Below are 21011 nucleotides of genomic sequence, written 5' to 3'. Positions count from 1 at the left end.
TATATATATATATATATATATATATATATATAGCAGAATATTGCAATATTTCAACCTTTTAATACATGCTTTTCTCGCCTAAATTTTTATCCCCAAAAAAGTGATGCAGTTCCCACATCCTATGGCACTCTGGGATGTTCCTGAGATCATTGGGAAGTTAACACTCTCAATTTTCTGTACCTAGTGGCATTGTGACACTAGGCCTTACTGGCGCAGAGCTAAAGAGGTTAGAATAGAAAATTTCTATTTCCGTCCAAGTAAACCATCTGTAAAATGATTAAAAAAACACTACTGTAAGCATATTACATGGGCTACATACAAAACTGGTACCCTAGCCACATGTCTCAACTTAATACAGAAAATATCCGGAAGAAAATGACTCAGAAAATTGATATTTTATGAAGTTATTTCTACAAATATGTCTGTGTTTTTCTTTATTTCCATTAAAAAAAAAAAGCCCAAAAAGTGCAAAATACAAAACTTCTCAGATAAAAAAACACATCACTCACACACATACTTGAAATAACTATATACATAACTTTATAGAAAAAAGTAATTATAAATTGATGAAATGGCAAAATGCAATAACTAAGGCCTTATTTTTGCTTTGACAAAGCTGGAGCCATCACAGGGTTAATGTTCTGGTCAAGTTTGGTATCAATCAATTCGTCTTCTTATTGGCTACACAGGGAGGCTGGTTTCATAACATCTAGATTTAACTGGAAGGAATAGCTGTCAATCTTTCCCACGTTTTTCTTCCCTGAACTCTACGTCCTGATTGGCTTCTATAAAGTTCAACTCAGGTTACACTAGATGGATTGGGTGAAATGACCTGTCAATAAAAGGGTTAGACGTCATAGAATTCTACTGTCTGCAAAGAAACAATGTGGCAGCCTCGGGGCAGACAACAGTAACAATCAAAATCCAGAAAATAAGGATGTTTAAATAAAACTTGCAGAAAATATAACAACAGTATAATAAACTGCTAATTCAATAAATGAAGTTAGGAAAATACGTCCAAAACTTTTCTAATAATTACAGATATTCGAAAGAGTCTTTCTGGTGTTTGGGGAAACAGAGGGCCTTTGACCTCTGACCTTGGTATTTCTAAAATCCTGGACTCTTAATTGAAGTTTGAGGATTTCACTGTCCCCAACGCTCAGAGGACCATGTACAGTTAAAACTTAAATCTTGCTTTTAACAGTCTGCAGCTTGATTGTTTCCGAGTTAATCACTCCGCCATCTGTCAGCGGCACACTTAATTAAACACGCCATGATCTAAATGGCGAGTAGAGAAGTAGTTCAGCTTTCGGAGCACAACCTCAAGAAATTAATCTTTATTTTCCCGAGATAAAAGAGGCGATGAGCCAAAAACTCATTTATTTCACACAAGTAAATAACAAATGGAGGTCTACTGTGTGTGGAAAGTGATTCGTCCTGCACTCTAACCCAGTGGTTCCCAAACTTTTTCACATCAAGGATTCCTAAACTGACACGAATTAGACCATGGACCCCCCCCCGTTTGATAAGATTTTGTCCCGAGGGCCGCCGTCTGATAGGATTTTTGATTCTAGATGTCCTAGAAAGTTCAGACCAAAAGATGCATGACGAGACTGGTCTGGTTAATCCCCACCTCATTCCGGGATGATAATAATAATAATAATAATAGTACATTTTATTTATGGGTGCCTTTCATATAACTCAAGGACACCTTACAGTCAAAAAGGCAAATATAATTAAATTAAAACAAACACATTTAATAGATTGAGATAGAAAATTTAAAAGAAAGCAATCTATTGTAACTCTGTCATTTCACATCTGATTGGCCCGAGGTTCAGTGATTTGCGATACGAGTCCCCCTTATGGGATTACTGGTACAGCTGTCTTATTTAATTGCTGTCTGTCTTATATATCTGTATCTTTTTTTTGTTGTTGCTGTTTTTTGTGCACTGTGAGTCTAATAATAAAGGCTATCTATCTATCTATCTATCTATCTATCTATCTATCTATCTATCTATCTATCTATCTATCTATCTATCTATCTATCTATCTATCTATCTATCCTTTTTAGAATAGGTGGGTTTTGAGGTAGGTTTTGAAGGCGGGTAGGGACTCTGCGGTATGGATGGATAGCAGGAGGGAGTCCCAAAGGCAATGGCTGAAGGATCTAAACCGTATTGTGGACAGGCGGGCAGAAGGAGTGAAAGGCAGTGAGGAAGAGGAGGATAAGAGAGTTCGGGATGGAGTAAAGGGCTGGAGGAGTTCAGAGAGGTATGGAGGAGCGAGATGATGGAGGGCTTGGAAGGTGAGAAGAAGACTCTTAAAGTCAATACGGTATTGGACAGGGAGCCAGTGCCGTTGTTTGAGGAGTGGAGTAACGTGTTCAGTTGTTGTGGTTCTGGTGATAAGACGGGAAGCTGAGTTTTGGACCAATTGGAGTTTATGGATGGAGTTGAGTTTATGGATGTTAAGCTTCCGTCTATGATAAGGTTTCCTGCATATTCTCTGATCTGTACCCATGGGTCCCGGTGGTACACATGTGTAGTAGTTTGAATGCACATAAATGTTGTAAAGGTTTGCTGCTTAGCTCCAAGATGGCCTACACTCCAACCTCCAATGGGTGGGTTGAAAACATGCAGAACTAGCTGGCTTGTAGTCCACAGCCGCTGGGGAAAAAATTTCTCCAATGACGCTAAATGACGATTTCTGAGTCATCAGAGGCTTTTTTTCAGTCCCACAATACAGAGAAATCTAGTCTCAGGAGGACATGAGGGAGGGAAGAACAGTCATTTGAAAATACTAAAGATTCTAAGTTTCTACTGATACAAAGCTTCATGCTAATTGGTGAAGTATCCCTTTTTAATAAAAAAGATTATGGATAATTTTATTGTAGCTGACTTAACAAGATAACTTCCCTATTGGCTGTTGAAACAGGCCGGTTCAGACTGCTGCAATTTTTGCCTGAACTGAGCTTAAAACCCATGGACAAAACTAGTCAAACATTATGTCATTGTGTTTCTTATGTATGGAATAATAGTGAAAATAACATGAGTTGTTTTTGCTGGGGGGACCTCCAGGAACTCCTTAAAGGACCCCTGCTCTAACCTATGGAAAAACACTTCAAATTGTTCATGACTAAATAGAAACTAGCTCCTAATAAGCCATTGCAGCTGTCACAGTCTCCATTTCAGCCGACAAAACTGACAGTTGCAGACTGAAATGTAGAAGTCAGCCTTTGTCTACTCCTGTTTGACGGCACGGCCCATTGTTTCCAAAATTACCTCTAACATCGAGCAGTAAATCAGCCACGATTATCTTTGTAATCTGCACATGGGATAGGTTGGAAAGCTTGACAGGCGTACAGTAGCAATAGTAAGGATGTTAAATAAAGAATGTTATTCCTATGTGTGGAGAAAGCTTTTAGACCGCATTTATATTTGTATTGTCCTGTTGTTGAGATTAAAGCAATATCCAGGTGTGTTTCCATGTATGAAAATAAAGGAACAAGAACTATAAAAGCAAGGTAACATCATTTTACTTGTGTTTTTCCTTTAGCAGAAACACATTTTTTCAGTTTATTTTAGGCATAGGTTACATATATCGTTGTTGAAACAACATTTAAACTAATATATTTCCGTGTGGAGCTGGTTTTACAGTGATTACGTGTCAAAAAACGTTTAATTCTTTCTCCAAGCAGGTGAAAGAATTTGAAAAAGTTTCTTTTGCAAAGCATAGGACTAATGTTAGTCCTGTTAGCTCATAGTGGTCAGAACCTGCACCGAGTAGATGCATTAGTTCAGGTGTGAGACTGTGTGAACATCCTAAAGTTTTCTTTCAGTTTATTGTTGTGTGTGTGTGTGTGTGTGCGTGTGCGTGTGCGTGTGCGTGTGCGTGTGCGTGTGCGTGTGCGTGTGCGTGCGCGTGCGCGCGTGTGCGTGGAATAGAGAGAGATAATGAAGGCCTTGGTGTAAGCTTTGGTGAAAGGACAAATTTGGAAACGCCAGCGATGAGGGAGGGAGGAAGCGCCTCAGTCTTAAAGCTACAGAGAACAGACCTCGACGAGCACTTTTTACACAAAGTTTGAATGAGAAGAACAGAAGCCTCATCGGACCGTCTGAGTCGCTGTCTGACTTTCCTTCTTTTCTCTCTTTCTCACTCCGTCTCCCTGAGGAATTTTAAGTCGTTACCACCGAGCAGAAAGGGAAAGTGCACGCAGCGGTTTGGGTGTCCCCTTTGCCAGAAACTACAGTATCACATCATGCAAATGAGGCTGCTGCAGCTTCGGTGTCCTCCTGGGTTTTATATGACTTATATAACAGCAGCCAAAAGCACATTTCCCTTCTGCTTTTCTCAACTTATTTCAATTTCTACAACACTATGGGCAAACAGCCTTATGACGGTTAGTCAGTCTTAATATTGGTATGTATGGTGTAATATGGAATAATCAATACAACACAACTGATACAGGATCTTTGAGGCAGATCCCGAAATCAGAATCCGAATCAGACCAGGATTTATTGCCAAGTAAGTAATACTTACCAGGAATTTTCCTTGGTGGATGGTGCATACATAGGCATAAAGATATTAAAAGGAAACAAACAATAAATGTATAAAAAACTATAACAAATAACCAGGTTTTAACCTAATTTATCTCGAGGGCAATGGCCGTGCACCGGTTACAAAACAAAGTGGCAATGAGTGCAAATTTAAAGAGTGAAAATATAAAAGTCTGAGAGTTTAAAAAATCTTGATAGTGAATGCATTTACATACACACACACACACATACACACTGGTTAGGATCATGTTTGTGGAGTATCCTAGTTATGTGAGCCAGCATCTGGCCGATTTTGTTTTTATTTCATTACAGATTATTTTCATCATTAATTGATTCGTTGTTCAGTCAGTTAAAAGCCAAATAAGATTAAAAGAAAAAAAAAACTATCACAAATGTTATTCAGTTTACAATCATCTAAAACAGCAACAAATCTGTAAGTTTTCTGTTGCCTGGTGGAAGAATTGTTTTATCTCTATTTAAGAAATTAACCAATGTCTTCTCCCCCCTCTCCCTTCTGCTCCCCAGTTCTCCCTGTTTGGTTCTCGCTCCGCCAGCAGGACCACCAACCCTCCCTCTTCCTCCTCCTCTTCTTCCTCTCCTGTGATTCCTCCAGCTCCGCCAATGAAAAGGGTGGGCCCTCCGCCCGGCCCCCCTTGCCCCCCCTGCCCTCCCAGCCCTCCCGATTGCTCCGGCCTCAGCAAAGCAGAGTTCCTGGAGCGCGTGCGGCGCAGTAACCAGGCCTGCCAGCAGGGGGAGTACGCCCTGGCTGTGCGTCTCTACAGCGAGGCCCTCGCCGCCGACCCCCAGAACTGCATCCTGTACAGCAACCGCTCGGCCGCCTATCTCCGCCTGGGCCAGTACAGCACCGCGCTGGACGACGCCATCAAAGCGCGTGTCATCAACCCCAAATGGCCCAAGGTAAGAGGCTCACAATCAGTCAAACTCTCCAAATGGTGAAGAAACTGCAGCTGGGAGCAGGGCACGGATGTTATGTAGCTGAAGAGTGGATGTGTCCTTTAAGTGGATAGTTAGATGGATGTATGGATGAGCCTGCCTCTCAGAACCTTCTAGTAATGGTATATTGCAGTGGTGCTCATAAGTTTACATGCCCATGCTTTAGTTGACTAAAAAGAGGAATACAAAAAAATCACGCTTTGGATATTTATCTTAATGCCTTAATTAAAAAATGAGGTAAAATCCAACCTTTAAGGACACCACCTTTTTTTTTTTTTTTTTTTTTTTGTGAATGAATAATGTATTAAATACATAAATAACTGTTCTTCCTTAAAATACAGGGTGCATGAGTATACACCCCCTATGTTAAATTCCCATAGAGGCAGGCAGATTTTTATTATTAAAGACCAGTTATTTCATGGATCAGGATACTATGCATCCGGATAAAGTTCCCTTGGCCTTTGGAATTAAAATACCCCCCCCCCACACACACACACACACACACACAACATACTCTTCACCATACCTAGAGATTGTTATGGGGTACTTTCCATAAGATCATCTCTCAATGCAAATCAAACCAGCTATTAGGCTTACCAAAATAAAACCATGCCAGTCTCTATGTAGGTGTAGTGATTTTTAACAAAAACAGACTGTAAATTGTAATTTCCCCACTAGGGATCAATAAACAGATTAAATTATTTTTTAAATTACAGTATACTTTAGCGACCTAGTCAACATTTTGAAGTGTCTTACATCACCTGTTGCTGAATATAATCTTTGCTTTTGTCCTGTGGTCGGCCGAGTCAGTGCCTGACAGACTTTAATTGGCTTCTCAGAAAAGAAACCCAGTCGTTGTTTCCCCTCTTTCCCTCCCAGATTCTGTCAGGCATGTTGTCGTGCTGTAGTTTTTGATTGTTGCCGTCGTACAGCAGCCGAACACAAGCCTGCTATTTAGATGCCGCAGTCCAGATGTTGGGCTTTTATAGCGTAATGTTACACTTGTGCTGAATAGTCTTTCTTTCTTTGTTTGATAAGTGTGTTTGAAGGAGACAGCACACGGACACACATACCTCAGCATAATGACATAGCGCTGTAAATCCGCTGGCGTTAGGAGATCCATGTGTGAGGGGAGAGATGATGATGATGGAGAGCTGGACAACAAGACAGACTGTGTGAGATGTTTGCTGACGCATTGGCTTTCTGTAACGGTACATCATTATTACAGGAAGGCAAATCATAAAGTTCAGATGGAGTTATGGACAATATTAAGACTGTGAGGCCACAGACGTTTGATTCTTAAAGGGAGTGATTGTTAAATCTAAATCGCCCATCCAACACGGCTTCCAACGAATTTGTGTAATTTTCTTGTTGGTAATAAACATTTAAACTGTTATCTGTTGTATTTGAGGTTGTTGGGCATCACAAAATGGAATATAATATGAAAAAGTAGGTAGTATTTTACAGCTGTTTGCAATGATTCTTTACGTCACGGTGGGGAGACAATAGAGAGAAGAGAGAGAGAGAGAGAGAGAGAGAGAGAGAGAGTAGAGAGAAGAGAGAGAGAGAGAGAGAGAAAGAGAGAGAGAGAGAGAGAGAGAGAGAGAGATAGAGAGGAGAGAGGAGGGAGGGAGAGAGAGAGAGAGGAGAGAAGAGAGGGGAATAGACTGACGCAGTCTCCTGCTGTGAGGCATCTGTCAACATTAGGGGTGGAACGGTACGCAGAAGTCACGATTCGGTTCAGACATCATGGTTCGGTATTATTTTTGTACAATGGAGGGAAATGTCATCACCCAATTGCGTTTTATCCACATTATTGGTGATTATTTATCTGAAATCTCACTAATAGTCAACCCCACAATATCGTCACAATATTGACATTGAGGTATTTGGCCAAGAAAACAACACCCACAAGACATACTAACTAACCGATGGAGGCAGCAGTAGAGCAGCAACTCCCGTGTTCTGCTCGGTAAAATGAAATAAATTTTTGTCAAAGGAGTCTGGAGGCTTTAAAGAGAGCAGAGATAACCACTTCAGTTCCTCGTCGTAAAGGGCTGCCTGACGGCAAGTGGTGAAAATAATCTAAATATAGCGTCTGTCACTACCCGATGTGAGTGCGTTACTTTGCAACAAGTAGCCTACAAGATGCTAACGAGAGACTTCTGTAATATCAATACAGAATATAAATGGACCTACTTAACGAAGTTGGTTCACTGTTGGCTACAAGTTAGCATCAAACACAACAACGGCTGTCAGTTGAATGGCGTTTTGAGCTAACGTTAGCAACCAAACAACCATAGAATACAACATTTCTAAAATGACTGCTAGCTTAGCTACAAGTTATTAACGCACAATATAACAAATATTATGTATTATTATATGTTAAGATGAAACTGTGGGGTCAAATCTCAAGCTAAGCTGATTGAACACATCCTATATCCACACGTCCAATAATATAATCTACATTATTCTGAAATGAGCCATTCTGCATAATAGTACTTTTACTTTTGGTTCTTTAAGAACATTTAGCTTCTAAAACTTGTGTACTTTGTTCAAATAGAAATTGAGTATTGAGAAACAGAGTATTTCTACACTGTGGGTATTGATACTATTACTTCCGTAAAATGCCTCAGTAGTTCTTCCACCACTGGAAAGGAGGTGATTTATCAGCCAACAGCAGTGCCCGGGACACTGAATGAATTTAAATTTCCAGTGATGTGTGAGAGAGAGTCATCAAAATGTGCAGTGTTTCACATTTCCAGCACATTGACTACATAAACTGCATCAAGTACTTCTTGAGACTTGAAGTGGCTCTTTACATTTACCAACACAGCGAGGAAGTGAAGGATGGCGAGGGCTCAGAGAGTCTTTTAAAGCCATTCAGAAGAGAGGGGTGGAGGGGGGGGGGTGGAGTCTCTGCCCGCTCGTGGGAGCTACTCTGTCTGGACAACTGGGGCCTGGCCAGCTCGGCTCCACTTCCTTCTCTGTGCGAGAGAGTGGAAGGACGAAGTGGTGTGTGTGTGTGTGTGTGTGTGTGTGTGTGTTGTGTGTGTGTGTGTGTGTGGTGTTGTTGTGTGGTGTGTTGTGTGTGTGTGGTGTGTGTGTGTGTGTGTTGTGTGTGTGTGTGTGTGTGTGTGTGTGTGTGTGTGTGTGTGTGTGTGTGGTTGTGTGTGGTGGTGTGTGTGTGTGTGTGTGGTGGTGTGTGTGTGTGTGTATTTGCACTGTTATTTTGTTTTCAAACCTTGGCGAGGCTTGGCCTGAGTTTGGCTCTTAAAGACAATAACAGAAGCGCATTCTTGTGGTGTTGTGTGTGTGTGTGTGTGTGTGGGGCGGTGTTATAGCACGGCTTGCTGGCTGCTCGCATGGGTCAAATGCAAGGTTAGACTAATGAAGTAACAATAAGAGAGAGTCTTTCTGAGAGGGACGGTTACTTCTGCTTCAGTTCTCTCTTTCTGCCCGTCGCCCGGCCGCTCGGCTTTGCTCTTTTCTCTTTTCTTTTATTCCTCTCCATTTGCCTCCCACAGTTTGTCCCATTGCTGCCTCGGTCGACTTTTCTGTTAGCACAACAGGCTCAAACACACACTCACTGTATCACACACACACATACACACACGCACACAAAAAGGCGACTCGGTCATGGGAACAGAGGGGTGTGACTGGTCAGAAGCTGCATATGTTTGTGTGCTTATCTGGATAACAACACGGCTCAGAAAAACAAGACTTCTTTGCATTTTAATGTTGTTTTCTCGCCGTTTTTGCGCGGCTCTTTTGTGCATTCAGTGCACAAACCTTTTTGTTTCTTTGTGATTCAAATGAAGTCACATCACAGAAGTGCAACTGCTGCAGGAGCGAGACGTTTTTTTTCTTCCGATTTGAGGGTTTTTGTGACTGTTTTGTGTATGAATGTTTTGCATCATCATCCACGCTCTGTGGGTTTTTGTGATTTTAGTTAGTAAGAACTCCAAAGCAGGCTTTACCCCCCCCCCCCCACCCCATACAGGTGCATTTATTCAGATCCTTCAACACATACGGCTCTGTGAAACTTTAGCTCCTCTACTCACAAATAAAGCCGTCTGTTTGGCCCAGGAAGGAGGAAGGAGGCGCTGTGGCTGATGTATGGCGGCGCTACTGATCTGTTTTAGGATAAGAAAGCTTCACTTCACTGACCCTCGGCTAAACATTTGGGGTGGGGGTATCTAGAGTATGATTAAACACCTTTTTTAGAAGTGAGTGAGCTAATATATTCCTTTGCAACTTTGTGGACTGAAACCTTTTTAATAACATGGGTGTGTGTTAGGGTTCACGTCCTAAATAGTTCCTACATATTCTACTCTGGGAGTAAGTGTAGCTGGAATCAGTGCAGATCATCAGTGAACGGCTCTCTGCTCTGAAGTGGAAGCCAACCAGATGGCAGCCAGCTACGCCTGTTTACGCAGATGGCCCCGGAGTCGGCTCAGGCTTCCCCTGTCATTAAGAAACTACTCTGCAACCACACGCTGCAAAAAATATTACCGACATACGTGCACAGAAAGCTGCAGAGTCTTGTTTCTTTAGGTAGGACTCAGGACCTAAAATGGGCCATTGAGGAAGGTTCCCCATATGACACAGTTTAGTGTTTTTTTTACCATCTGATCTACGAGGAGATTCAATCTCATGTTTGGGTTCCTCCCCAGTCCCGTGACTTAACCCTGGACTGCGTTGATGTGTTGTTAATGTTCTCTGTTGTGTTCGTGCTGCATCTGAAATTGTACCATGGAGAACTCAGTCTGGGTCAGAAGGGTAATCCAGGACTTACTGCGGAGCATGTGAGGAGAGCAGCAGGGAGATCCAGTGCTCCACTTAAAGGAGCCGCGTGCAGGATTTATTGGCATCTAGTGGTGGGGTTGCAGATTGCATCCAATATAATACCCTCCCCTCATCCTCACCTTTCCAAGCGTGTAGTTAGTTGAACCTAGTCTTGCATAGCCAGACCTTCCCTCTCAGCGCTGTGGAGGAGGGTCTGGCTAGTCCACACAGCATTCTGGGATGGGAGAAAAACGGTATACTGCGGGGTCTTAAAAAACAACATCAGTTTCAATATTGTCATTAAAAAACATGCAATGCACTTATATAGGATACAAGGATTAAATATTAAAAATGATTTATTTAATGCCTAAAAATGTGTGGTTGTCACTCAAAACCCGAGCGGCTGCCAGTAAGTTGGACAACATGGACGCCCTGAAGATTAATTTATTCATTGTTTATGTTTTTGATTCTTTCACAAACCTAAAACACAAAACTTCACACATTTCTTTGTGAAATAATACACATTTTGTCATTGTAACGGAGCAATTTGTAAACCGCGCTCCACTTAAACTCTTGTAAATATCCATACCTCTGCCAAGGCTATGTTTTTTTTGGGTTAGGTTTGTTTGTTCCAAGTCGGCAGGATTAGAAAAACTAGCCCGATGTTAATGACACTTGGTAGAAGGATGTGGCTTGGATGCGAAGGAAGAACTCACAAATAATGTTTCACTTGTGTTAAACAATGTGAGATTCACTGGGGCCTGTTGAAGGTCTGTGCTCTCACAGTGCCCTTTTAGTTCTTCATGTGCCATTGGAAACCACTCCGTGTACTTGATATATGTTTAATTGTGAGCTTGGCAGACAAATTGCAGTTGGCCTGCTGTGCACTGGACCGTTCCCCAGTAATTAGTTGGAATTAAAGGTTTAAGCTCGGTTTCAGAAGTCACAAGTTCTTCAACAAAAACCTCTGACGACAACGACAAAAGAAAGCAAAGTGTGTGTGTGTGTGTGTGTGTGTGTGTGTGTGTGTGTGTGTGTGTGTGTGTGTGGGTGTGGGTGTGGGTGTGGGTGTGTGTGGGCTGTTGTCTTCTAGAAAATGACATTTGGAATCGTGCTTTCTGAATGAATAGTAGTCTTAAAAAAAATTGCAGATAATTAAGACACTAACACCACTTGGAGGATTTCCATACCTGATACTTTATGATAGATTCAATTCAATTTTGTTTATATAGCGCCAAATCACAACAACAGTTGTCTCACTGTGCTTTTCATAAAAGAGCAGTCTAGACCGTACTCTGTGATGTTATTTATGGAAAACCAACAATTTCTAACAATAGATGTTGTATTTAATTCTTTTCTTTACTCTGTCTTTGTTACGAGAATACAGGCCATAAATGCTGACATACATTGGATAATCTTGATTGGATAATCTATGTCACATATGCAGGTATTCCTCCGCCAATTAGAAGCTTGTAAAGAGTGATTACTGAACGTGATACGTTGGGCTGAGTATTTGATACTTTTTAGGCACCAACACAATTGCTTCCTTAGTATTGAGTATTGAAAAATTCCATTGTCGTTCAATACCAATTTAAATACCTAAGTAAATACTTTAATTTCATAAATGATTTAAATACCTGAGTAAATCTCATCAGCGTCAGTGAGCCAATCAGCATGCAGCATGCTCCTACCACGCTCTAACAATGCTGATGATTGGCTGTCTAACGTTACGCGTCATAGAAGGAAAATCTATGTTACGCTATTAATCTAGACAATAGATTAATATAGAGACAAATATTTTTGCCGTAATGGTATAATTTCATTTTGTTAAAATGTATTTTATAAAAATGGTTTTGAAAAAAAGTATCGTTCAGGAACAAAGTCACAGCATTGATATTGGTACCGCTATCTAAATAATGTAAACAACTCCCAGCCGTAGTAATATGTCTATAACATAACAGAAAAACTTTTTCCTACTCTCTCTTCTCCTCTGGACTTTGGCAGCTGGATAGTACCAGGACTCTGTGTGGAGATTTTAGTGGGTAAGTTAGGGCTAAATATTATTTTCATCGTCGATTAATCTGTTGAGTGTTTTCTCGGTTAATGGCTGAGTTGTTTGGTCTATAAAATATCACAAAATGGTGAAAAATGTGCATCAGTGTTTTCCCAAAGCCCAAGATGACATCTTCAGATGTCTTGTTTTTTAGTTTACTGTCACGGAGGAAGGAAGAAACGAGAAGATATTCACGTTTAACAAGCTTTTCTTTTATAAAAAAAAAAAAAGTCTCAAACCTATAATTCAATTTATTTTTAATTCAAAATAGTTGGTGGTTAATATAAGTTTTGACAACTAATTGATTCATCAATTCAATTGATGCAGCTCTAGAGTTAATCAAATTGAAATCTTAAAAGTGAGGGCTACAAAAAAGGATTTCTAGATGTCCCTGTTATGGAAATTACGCCATTGGTTGTAATAAATAAATCGGTGGCTCAACTAAAGAACACGGTCTCTGTTTTCACTCAGCACCTAAAGCCATCCCTTTTCTCTCATTGCACCTTTTATAATTAGCTCCAAATTACACACTTCCTTTCAGAAAACGTGCAGACTAAAATGTTACCAAACCTTCTTCATTGAGTCATGGTGACATTAAAGGGCAGGATGAAACAGTGTTTTTTTTTTGCAGCGGCCACTAGAGAGCAGCACTGGCGTGCCGGGGAGCAGCTCGGTCACAACCTCAGGAAAACACAACTTCTCCTTTGTCCCTGCACTAAGCAGGACTCTCGTGACCCACATCACATGACGCTCACAAACACGCACAAGCCATGTAATCCGGCGCGGGCTGACAGGCTGCACAGAGCCTCAGAGACGGGGGTGGCTCTGTCAGCTGGTGGAGGTGCAAAGGATTCAACTTTCAATTTTGTTTATAGTATCAAATCCTAACAAAAGTTATCTCGAGACACTTTACAGATAGACTAGGTCTAGGCCGCACTATCATTTACAAAGCCCCAACAAGTCTAGTAATTCCCCTAAACAAGGAAATATGCCGGGTGAAAAGAAAACATAAGGACGTATATCAAGATGTATTGATAATCGATTAATCAGTTCAAGTCATTTCTTGGGAAAATAAAAAAGGAACAGGGACATGAAGAAATCCTTTTTTTGTATCCCTCAATTTTAAGGTTTCAGTTTGATTAACTCTAGAGCTGCAAAAATGAATCAATTAGTTGTCAAAAATTATAATAACCGCCCACTATTTTGAATTAAAAATATATCGAATAATCGGTTTGAGACATTTTATTTATAAAAGAAAATGAAATCCTCTGATTCCAGCTCCTTTTAAATGAGAATATTTTCTAGTTTCTTCTCTCCCCTGTGACAGTAAACTGATAATCTTTGAGATCTGGACATAAAAAAAAAAACAGACATTTGAGGACGTCATCTTGGGCCATTTGGGAAACACCGATCCACATTTTTCACAGTTTTCTGACATTTTATAGATGGCACAACTTTTCTAATAAAGAAAACAATCAACAGATTAATTGACAATGAAAATAAATAACGTTACTTTAAGCCGTACTCCCATTTTCAGCAGCAGCCGATGAAGCTTTTTCTCAACTTCCCATCTGTGTTAACGTGATGCAGAAAAGTGCACATCAGCAGCGAAACAGCCTGCAGCTCGCTCTGTCTCTCACACCCAGACTCCCACTCCAACTGCCTCTCGCCTGCAGAGCACAATGACTTTTGATTTTGCGTACAAGTGGAGTGGGCCTAATTGTCTGGTATTAATCGGGAGATATGCTCCTTCTTCTCTGCTTGCAGTGTTGGTTCATAGACTGCTGTAAGACTCAGACACTGCTGTCTCAGCACCCGTTCTTTATCCTCCTCCCTCGGCGTTCATCCCTCTCGCTCACAGCCGGGGTGCCTCGGCTATCTGTGCAAAGAGAATTGCAAAGGATGGAGAAAGATAACGGGCGGTGGGAGATAATGAAAGAGGGACTCGGTTGGACTTGATCATGGCGGGGTGTGTGACTGCTATCAGAATGTGAATATGAATGTCACAGGGTAAGGATTAAGGTCTCGTCCTGTGCATAGTCTCCACCCAGCTTTAGCAATAACTGACTGGAGCAGAAGCAGAGCATGGTTGAATTTTTAAAGGGTTTCGCCAATTTATTATCCAAAAATTGTTGACACATTTTCACTCTGAAACACCTCTACTCAACTCTGAACTTAACCTCATGGTGGCGCTAGAGGAAAAGTCAGAGGATCACCAACGTCAGTAAGATTCATCCTCCCAGGGATGCTAATTTATACGTTTTTGTTTTGTTTTTTTACTGATGATTGATTCATTGATTAGGGGTGCACAATATATTGTGTGTGTGTGTGTGTGTGTATATATATACATATTGCGAAGACAATTTTTTATCAATAGAATACTGTACTTTAAAGTGTGTTTTTTTTTTTTTTTTTTTTTTTTTTTTTTAATGGTGCCTTTTTATATTCACTTAAATGTTCACTTAATTCAATAGAAAAATCTTAGAATTAATGTCCTTTTTTAAATTCAAAACACAATTTGTTGTATTTTATCCGAATACTGAAAGCAGCAGAAATGAGTACACTTTAATGTTGCTACTCTGTTTGTATGCAAAAAATGTAAATGGTACGCATTCAACTCGGGTGTCACGTCATTCCCAACTCCAGCTCCCGAGTTCGAGGTAAACGTAACTCACTATAAGACCCGACGTTGTGATGAACCGTGAGTTGTCCTCTAGTTTTAATGGAGACCACTCTAATGACTGTGTATGCTGCCATGCTTTGCTTTGGGAGTTGTCGATGTCGTGGATCTTTGTGACTTTCTGGTTTTCTCTCAGTATTTTGGAACAGGAGAGGATGATGACGGAAAGTCGAGAGGCGAGATAAACAGCAGGGAGAATGACTCCGTAATAACGGGCTGTGTGTTTCTATTTCCAGACAAGAGGTTGAGGTTAATGAACAATCGCATATTTGGGATTCCTGTGAAGTCTGTGGAGGCGGGCGGGGTTGCGTTTGAGCTTCAAAGAGAGCACTTTTAATCAATGTGGAGGAGTGTGTGTAATACAAGAAGGTTCATATCCGAACTCGAGGCCTGAAATGTGCTTAAAACATTCATGTTCCTCTTTAGGATGCAATGTAATGTCTTTCTGACTTTCCATCCATCAATCAATCATCAGGCGACATCTTAAATTTGTCCTTTGGTTTATGACCAAATAAAAACAGATGAGTTTTAGTGTTAATATTCACATTCTTACAGGCTTTGCTAAGGTGGTAAAAACATTATATGAAAGTCAACGTGACAGTTAGTGATGTCCACAATCCCAGACATATTTCATGCTTGTTTTTTTTGTTGACTGTAGAAACCAGTGATTTATCACTACTGCTCATATAACACACAGTTTAACAAAACAAAACCAACATGAAAAACATAGCTAGTAATGTTTTGTTTTGTTAAACTGTGTGTTAAATGAGCAGTAGTGATAAATCACTGGTTTCTACAGTCAACATTGTGCCAAAATATGAACAACAACGTCCCTGTCAACAGCCTTATCTGCTAACGTCAGCTACCGACTGTTAGCTTAAAACCATCCAGCAAATAGACGGTACCGTATGGAGGTTACCTGAAACTGGTGATTTAACATCACCGCTCATTAAACGCACAGTTTAACAACCAAACAAAACATTACTAGCTATGTTATTCATGTTGGTTTGGAGCGGTATGCACCCCCACTAACCTGGAAAACTGTTTTAAAACAGTAGCTAACGTTAACGTGTCGGAGGAATACAGCGTCTCCTGCAACGGGGAGTCAGAGGGACCGCCACGTTCTCTAACGTTAGCTAATGTTAGCTTCCTGTCTCATCTGGGGTCTGATAAACAGTAAATTCATCAAATTCAGTGTCCACAATGCTATTTTACAATAAGCTGTAGCTGCGTGAGTGTGGATTTCATGACGCGGCTTTCATGGCTCACCCTCAAAGAGGAAAGAGGGCGGATGACAGTTGGCTTAACCCTCATGTTGTCGTCAAATTGACCCATTTTCCTATTGCAACGTTCTTTTTAATTCCCCAAAATAACATGATTGATTCCAACGCTCTTTGGCAAGTAGGGGAGAGCCGGGACAGTTGAAACACTTTTTGATTAAACGTAATTTACAAAGCGGTCGTATTGCACTGAAAGCTGATATTTTGTCACTAGCAACCGACACGTGTCATCTGTCTGATACAGCTGCATTTTCAGCTTTGGACAAACCCGTTCAGGAGTTATTACAACAAGAGTGGGACGTGCGTAATGTTTCATCTGTCCCTCCTGGATGGGACGAATGAAACAGCATGCGGGGACGAATGAAACATACAGTTTAAGCCACATAAACTTCCCACAACTTTAATATTTTACTGTATATCATGGATGGTACTTCCAAAAGGTGTTATTATAGATAGATTGGTGCAGGACTATGCGTCTTTGTGAATGTCTGTTAACAACTATTGCCGTCATCCTGAAGCGCGTAGAAGCGGTTATTGAAATATCATGCACTGTGGATGATTGTGCTATTTTTATAGCTAGAACCGTAGGTTTTTCCATTTATATCATGTTTCACTAGGTTTTTAAATGGGTTATACCACTGGACATCCAAATAACGCGCCCCAACCCGTCCGTCTCCGTAGGATAACATGGGAAAACTCGACCCCCCCTACCTGGTGGGCTCCAATTTATTTTCATCTTTCTAAAACTGCTTTTCCACATCTCACCTCCATAAATAATTGTATGAACACAGATATTTGTGCCTTTACTTAAAATCCATGGAGTTCCAGCCAGGTCGGGGACGGTTGAAACAGCTGTTTCAACCGTCCCGACGTAGACATATGTCCTTACAGCCTGTTTTGCTTCTCATGTAAACAAGCATGAAATATGAAAGTCTGGGATTGTGGACATCACTAACTGGTCTACCGATTAAGCATGTAGTCAAACCTTTAAATGAAAAAACCTCGTTAATAATCAAAAAAATGTGACCGCTAATGAAGTTTACTTTTGACCATCAAATCCCGTTTATCGACTGCAACTCCACGATAAAAGGAAATAACAGGGAGATATTTGGCTGATAGAAGGAGGTTAACATGCTCTATGTTCAGACCTAAGGAAGTCTGTCTATCATCATTGCACTCGGAGAAAACTGGAATGTTTATTCCGTCCCGTGTTTCAATCGTCCCGGCTCTCCCCTACACATCTCTACTTTCATTAATTTTGGGGCGTCTTATTCAATTTTATAGCATTTGGAGAAAGAATTGAAGTGCTTTTGAAATAGTGTTGAGTAAAAGTTGACATATTCCAGTCTGTGATTATCCATCAACATCCATTCCTTTAATTTTAGTCTAAATAATTCCTAATTTCTGCTTTTCTAACTCAAACATTAGGTATAATTTCCTATAAAGGAGGTTCATTGAACATAAAAATAACTGTAACTGTAAAAATAACTTAGTAACTAAAGATAAGAAGTTAGTGTTATGTAGTGTTGAAAACGTTAAAAAAAATGGAAAACATTGAAAAAAGCATCAAAAGTGTTGACAAAAAGAGACAAAAACATCAAAAAAAGTCAAAAACACTGGTAAAAAGCGTCAACAAAAGTGTTGATTTTCAATTTTGTCAGGAAGACAAGTTCAGCAGAGCAGACGCTTCTGCAGAGTCGTGTAAGTATGACTTTATGAGTTTTCATAAACAGCTGAATGAGCGGCGATGTGCGGAGTACATAGCGGAAACCCTGTTGTGCGTCTGCTCTGTTTCTGATACCATGGCGGCAGAAGTGTTACCGTGGTGGGCCGCCATCAACATATCAACGTGGAGGAAACACTGAAACACTAACCACACTAACCAGCACCAATGAAGCTCGGTGGTACAGAAGAATAATAAACTGTAGGATCAGTACATTGTTAGTTTTGGTCTTTTTAAGGGGTTTGTTAACAATAAGAAAGAAAAAACGTCCTCATACGTATTTTTTCTATGAGAAAAACTATCTTTGATGCCCATGTTGCCCACCACCCCCCCACCTTAATCCCCATCATGCTCGACTAAAACCTTTCATATTAGCCTAGATGTCCCTTCATGTTGCCTGAGCAGACGTGTTCCAGTGGTTCATGTCACACGGTGGGTGTGTGTGTGTGTGTGTGTGTGTGTGTGTGTGTTGTGTGGTGTGTGTGTGTGTGTGTGTGGTGGTGGTGTGTGGGTGTGTGTGTGTGTGTGTGTGTGTGTGTGGTGTGTGTGTGGTGTGTGTGTGTGTGTGTGTGTGTGTGTGTGTGTGTGTGTGTGTGTGAGTGTGTGTGTGTGCCCGTCACATGGAAACAATGGTTGAATATGGTTTGCTTTGTTCTTTTGTGAAATTGTTTCAGGATTAGGAGCCAGAGACGTGTGTGTGTGTGTGTGTGTGTGTGTCATGGTCTGAGAAGAGAAAAATCACTTGAAAGATGAAATTCAAAAACTGGATTTTGGCCTTTTGCTGCTTCCCAAGGGGACATGGTTCTTGTTTGGCTTTTGTTTCATGTATTTCCTGTTCTGTGTTCCCATCTCAAACATTTTAACTTAACACAGAAACACCAGACGCTCGTGGATGATGTAACAAACATATAGGTTTATTTCGTGGTCATAAGGCTTCATTTTGTTCAACTTTTTTTCAGTTTTGTCCGTCAGTTTGGCTGCGGCTCTAAATACTACAATACCCATAAGCCTCAGCAGCCGTGGGTATGGAGAAAAACCACTTGGGCACAAATCATTGTTCTTGGCATGATTATACATTTTTACCTCCGCGAAGTAGGTTATCTCTTTGGTTTGTCTGCCTGTCAGCTGGGTTACAGAACTGCTCGGTTTTTATGAAACTTGGTAGTCACTTCCCAATGTGAGTCGAGTGCAGATTTGAGTCGCACATGCGCAGATGTAAACGGTTTACGGCTTAACGTGTCATACCTGATGTGAGTCGAGTCAGACCGGCTCTGGTCGAGTGCAGATGTTAGTTGCGCAACGCAGAGGAAACACTGCATTTTAAGTTTGTTGCTTTGCACGTTTCCAAGGCACACGAGTCGGCTGGCTGATTCAAATTATTTCGAACCCTTGTTTAACAAGGTGGACAACAGGTCCGCTCCGCTCCGTGGTCGAGTGGCGTGCTGTTGTTTCAGATAGTTTCTGTACTCAATCTTGCCCCTTTGCCTTTTTTCGCCATTTTCATAATGTTATTTTGCGGCAAATCAAATCGTTTATGGTCAAGGTTCAACTTGGAGCTGGTTGGCTTGCTTCCAGACTAAATTGTTTTTATTCAACCCTTGTGTTGTCTTTGGGTCAAATTGACCCGTTTCAATGTGTTTTATTGGAGAAATATTAGATTTCTTCCAACCAAATTGCCCAATAGTAAAATGGATGATTCCATACAACATTCTTCAGGTAAAATTAATGATTACTTTTATTGAATTTGTTGGGTGTTTTATTTAATCTTCTAGAATTTAAATTCTTTTCTTTTTTTATGGTTTCAAAACAGTATCCGGACTAAACTTTGACATCTACCCATCTGTGATCCACTCAACATCCTCAGATCTTAACTATTAGTCAAAATAAATCATAATGTCTGCCTTGTTAACTAAAAACGTATGTATAATTTGATATAAATGAGGTCTGTTGACCATGAATTCCAAGAATAGGTGTAAAGCCTATTATTAAACCAGCTCAGGTTTAAGGGAATAAATTGCCAAATCAAAAAACATCGGAAAAGCCCCAAAAGAAATTCAATTTTGACCTGGAAGGGCAAGTTCATGGTTAACGGGCAGACAACACAAGGGTTTAGCATTCAGTGAAACGTCATTGGTGATACTGAACAGCGAAATCGGAACCAGAGCTGCTCAAAAAGTGGGCGGTAACAACTTCCAAATAAAAACTCCTCACTATCAAAGTCAACTAGTGTGTAAAAGCCCCTTTCACGCTCTCGTCACCATTTAACCAAACACAATCGCCGGCTCTTCTGATTGGCCGGGCCCCAGCGACGTGGTGCCAAGCTGCCAGGCGTGCTGCCTTGCCGGGCATATGTGCCACCAACTGTCCCTCTGAGCTCCACAACGAGCTGGAACCAGACCCAAAGGGAATCTGCAGGATCTCTTTTCACACTTTTTAGCGGAGATCCTGAGTTAAAACCTGCGATCTGTTTTTCAGCTCTGGGTGGAGATTTTAAAAAACTGGCTAAATCTTTACATCCTGGCCATTGCGTTTTAAAGCTAAAAGGCTTTTAAACGTTCCCCTTTTGAGTGCCTCAGTTTCCTTTTAGCCGTTTAACACTACTAGGATATAGACTGCGGACTGCGTTGTTACTTTAACTTTATTTGAAATTAAAAAAAATCGAATTTGCCGGAAATTCTGCAAAATTCTGCGTTCGCAGATTCTGTGTGATGCTGATTATCAGCATCACACATCAACGTGTAGACGTGGTCATGTGTTTGTTTGACCCTCATGTTGTCCTCGGGTCAAATTTGACCCATTTTCAATTTTTTTAATCACAAAAAATGGGCCTGAAAATGTCACCATTAGAAATTGCAAAATACTTTGAAAAAAAACATCCAAAAAGCATCCACAACATTGAAAAAGTGACAAAGAAAAAAAAGCAATTTTTAATGTTTTGTTTTTTTATGTTGATGGGAAGACAACACAAGGGTTAAAA

At 40.7% G+C, this 21011-nt stretch overlaps 1 protein-coding gene across 1 annotated transcript in view; it reads left to right on the top strand.

The window, feature by feature from the left end:
- The window catches only part of ttc28 (tetratricopeptide repeat domain 28), a 145557-nt gene that overhangs the window by 8241 nt on the left and 116305 nt on the right, over positions 1–21011 (top strand). The window contains 1 exon segment of the mRNA XM_032539214.1: positions 5082–5474. Within this exon segment, the coding sequence (XP_032395105.1) occupies positions 5082–5474 (393 nt within the window).

The sequence above is a fragment of the Etheostoma spectabile genome, chromosome 16 (assembly GCF_008692095.1).
Source record: "Etheostoma spectabile isolate EspeVRDwgs_2016 chromosome 16, UIUC_Espe_1.0, whole genome shotgun sequence".
Taxonomy (NCBI): Eukaryota; Metazoa; Chordata; class Actinopteri; order Perciformes; family Percidae; genus Etheostoma; species Etheostoma spectabile.
This window is presented reverse-complemented; position numbering and strand designations above follow the sequence as displayed.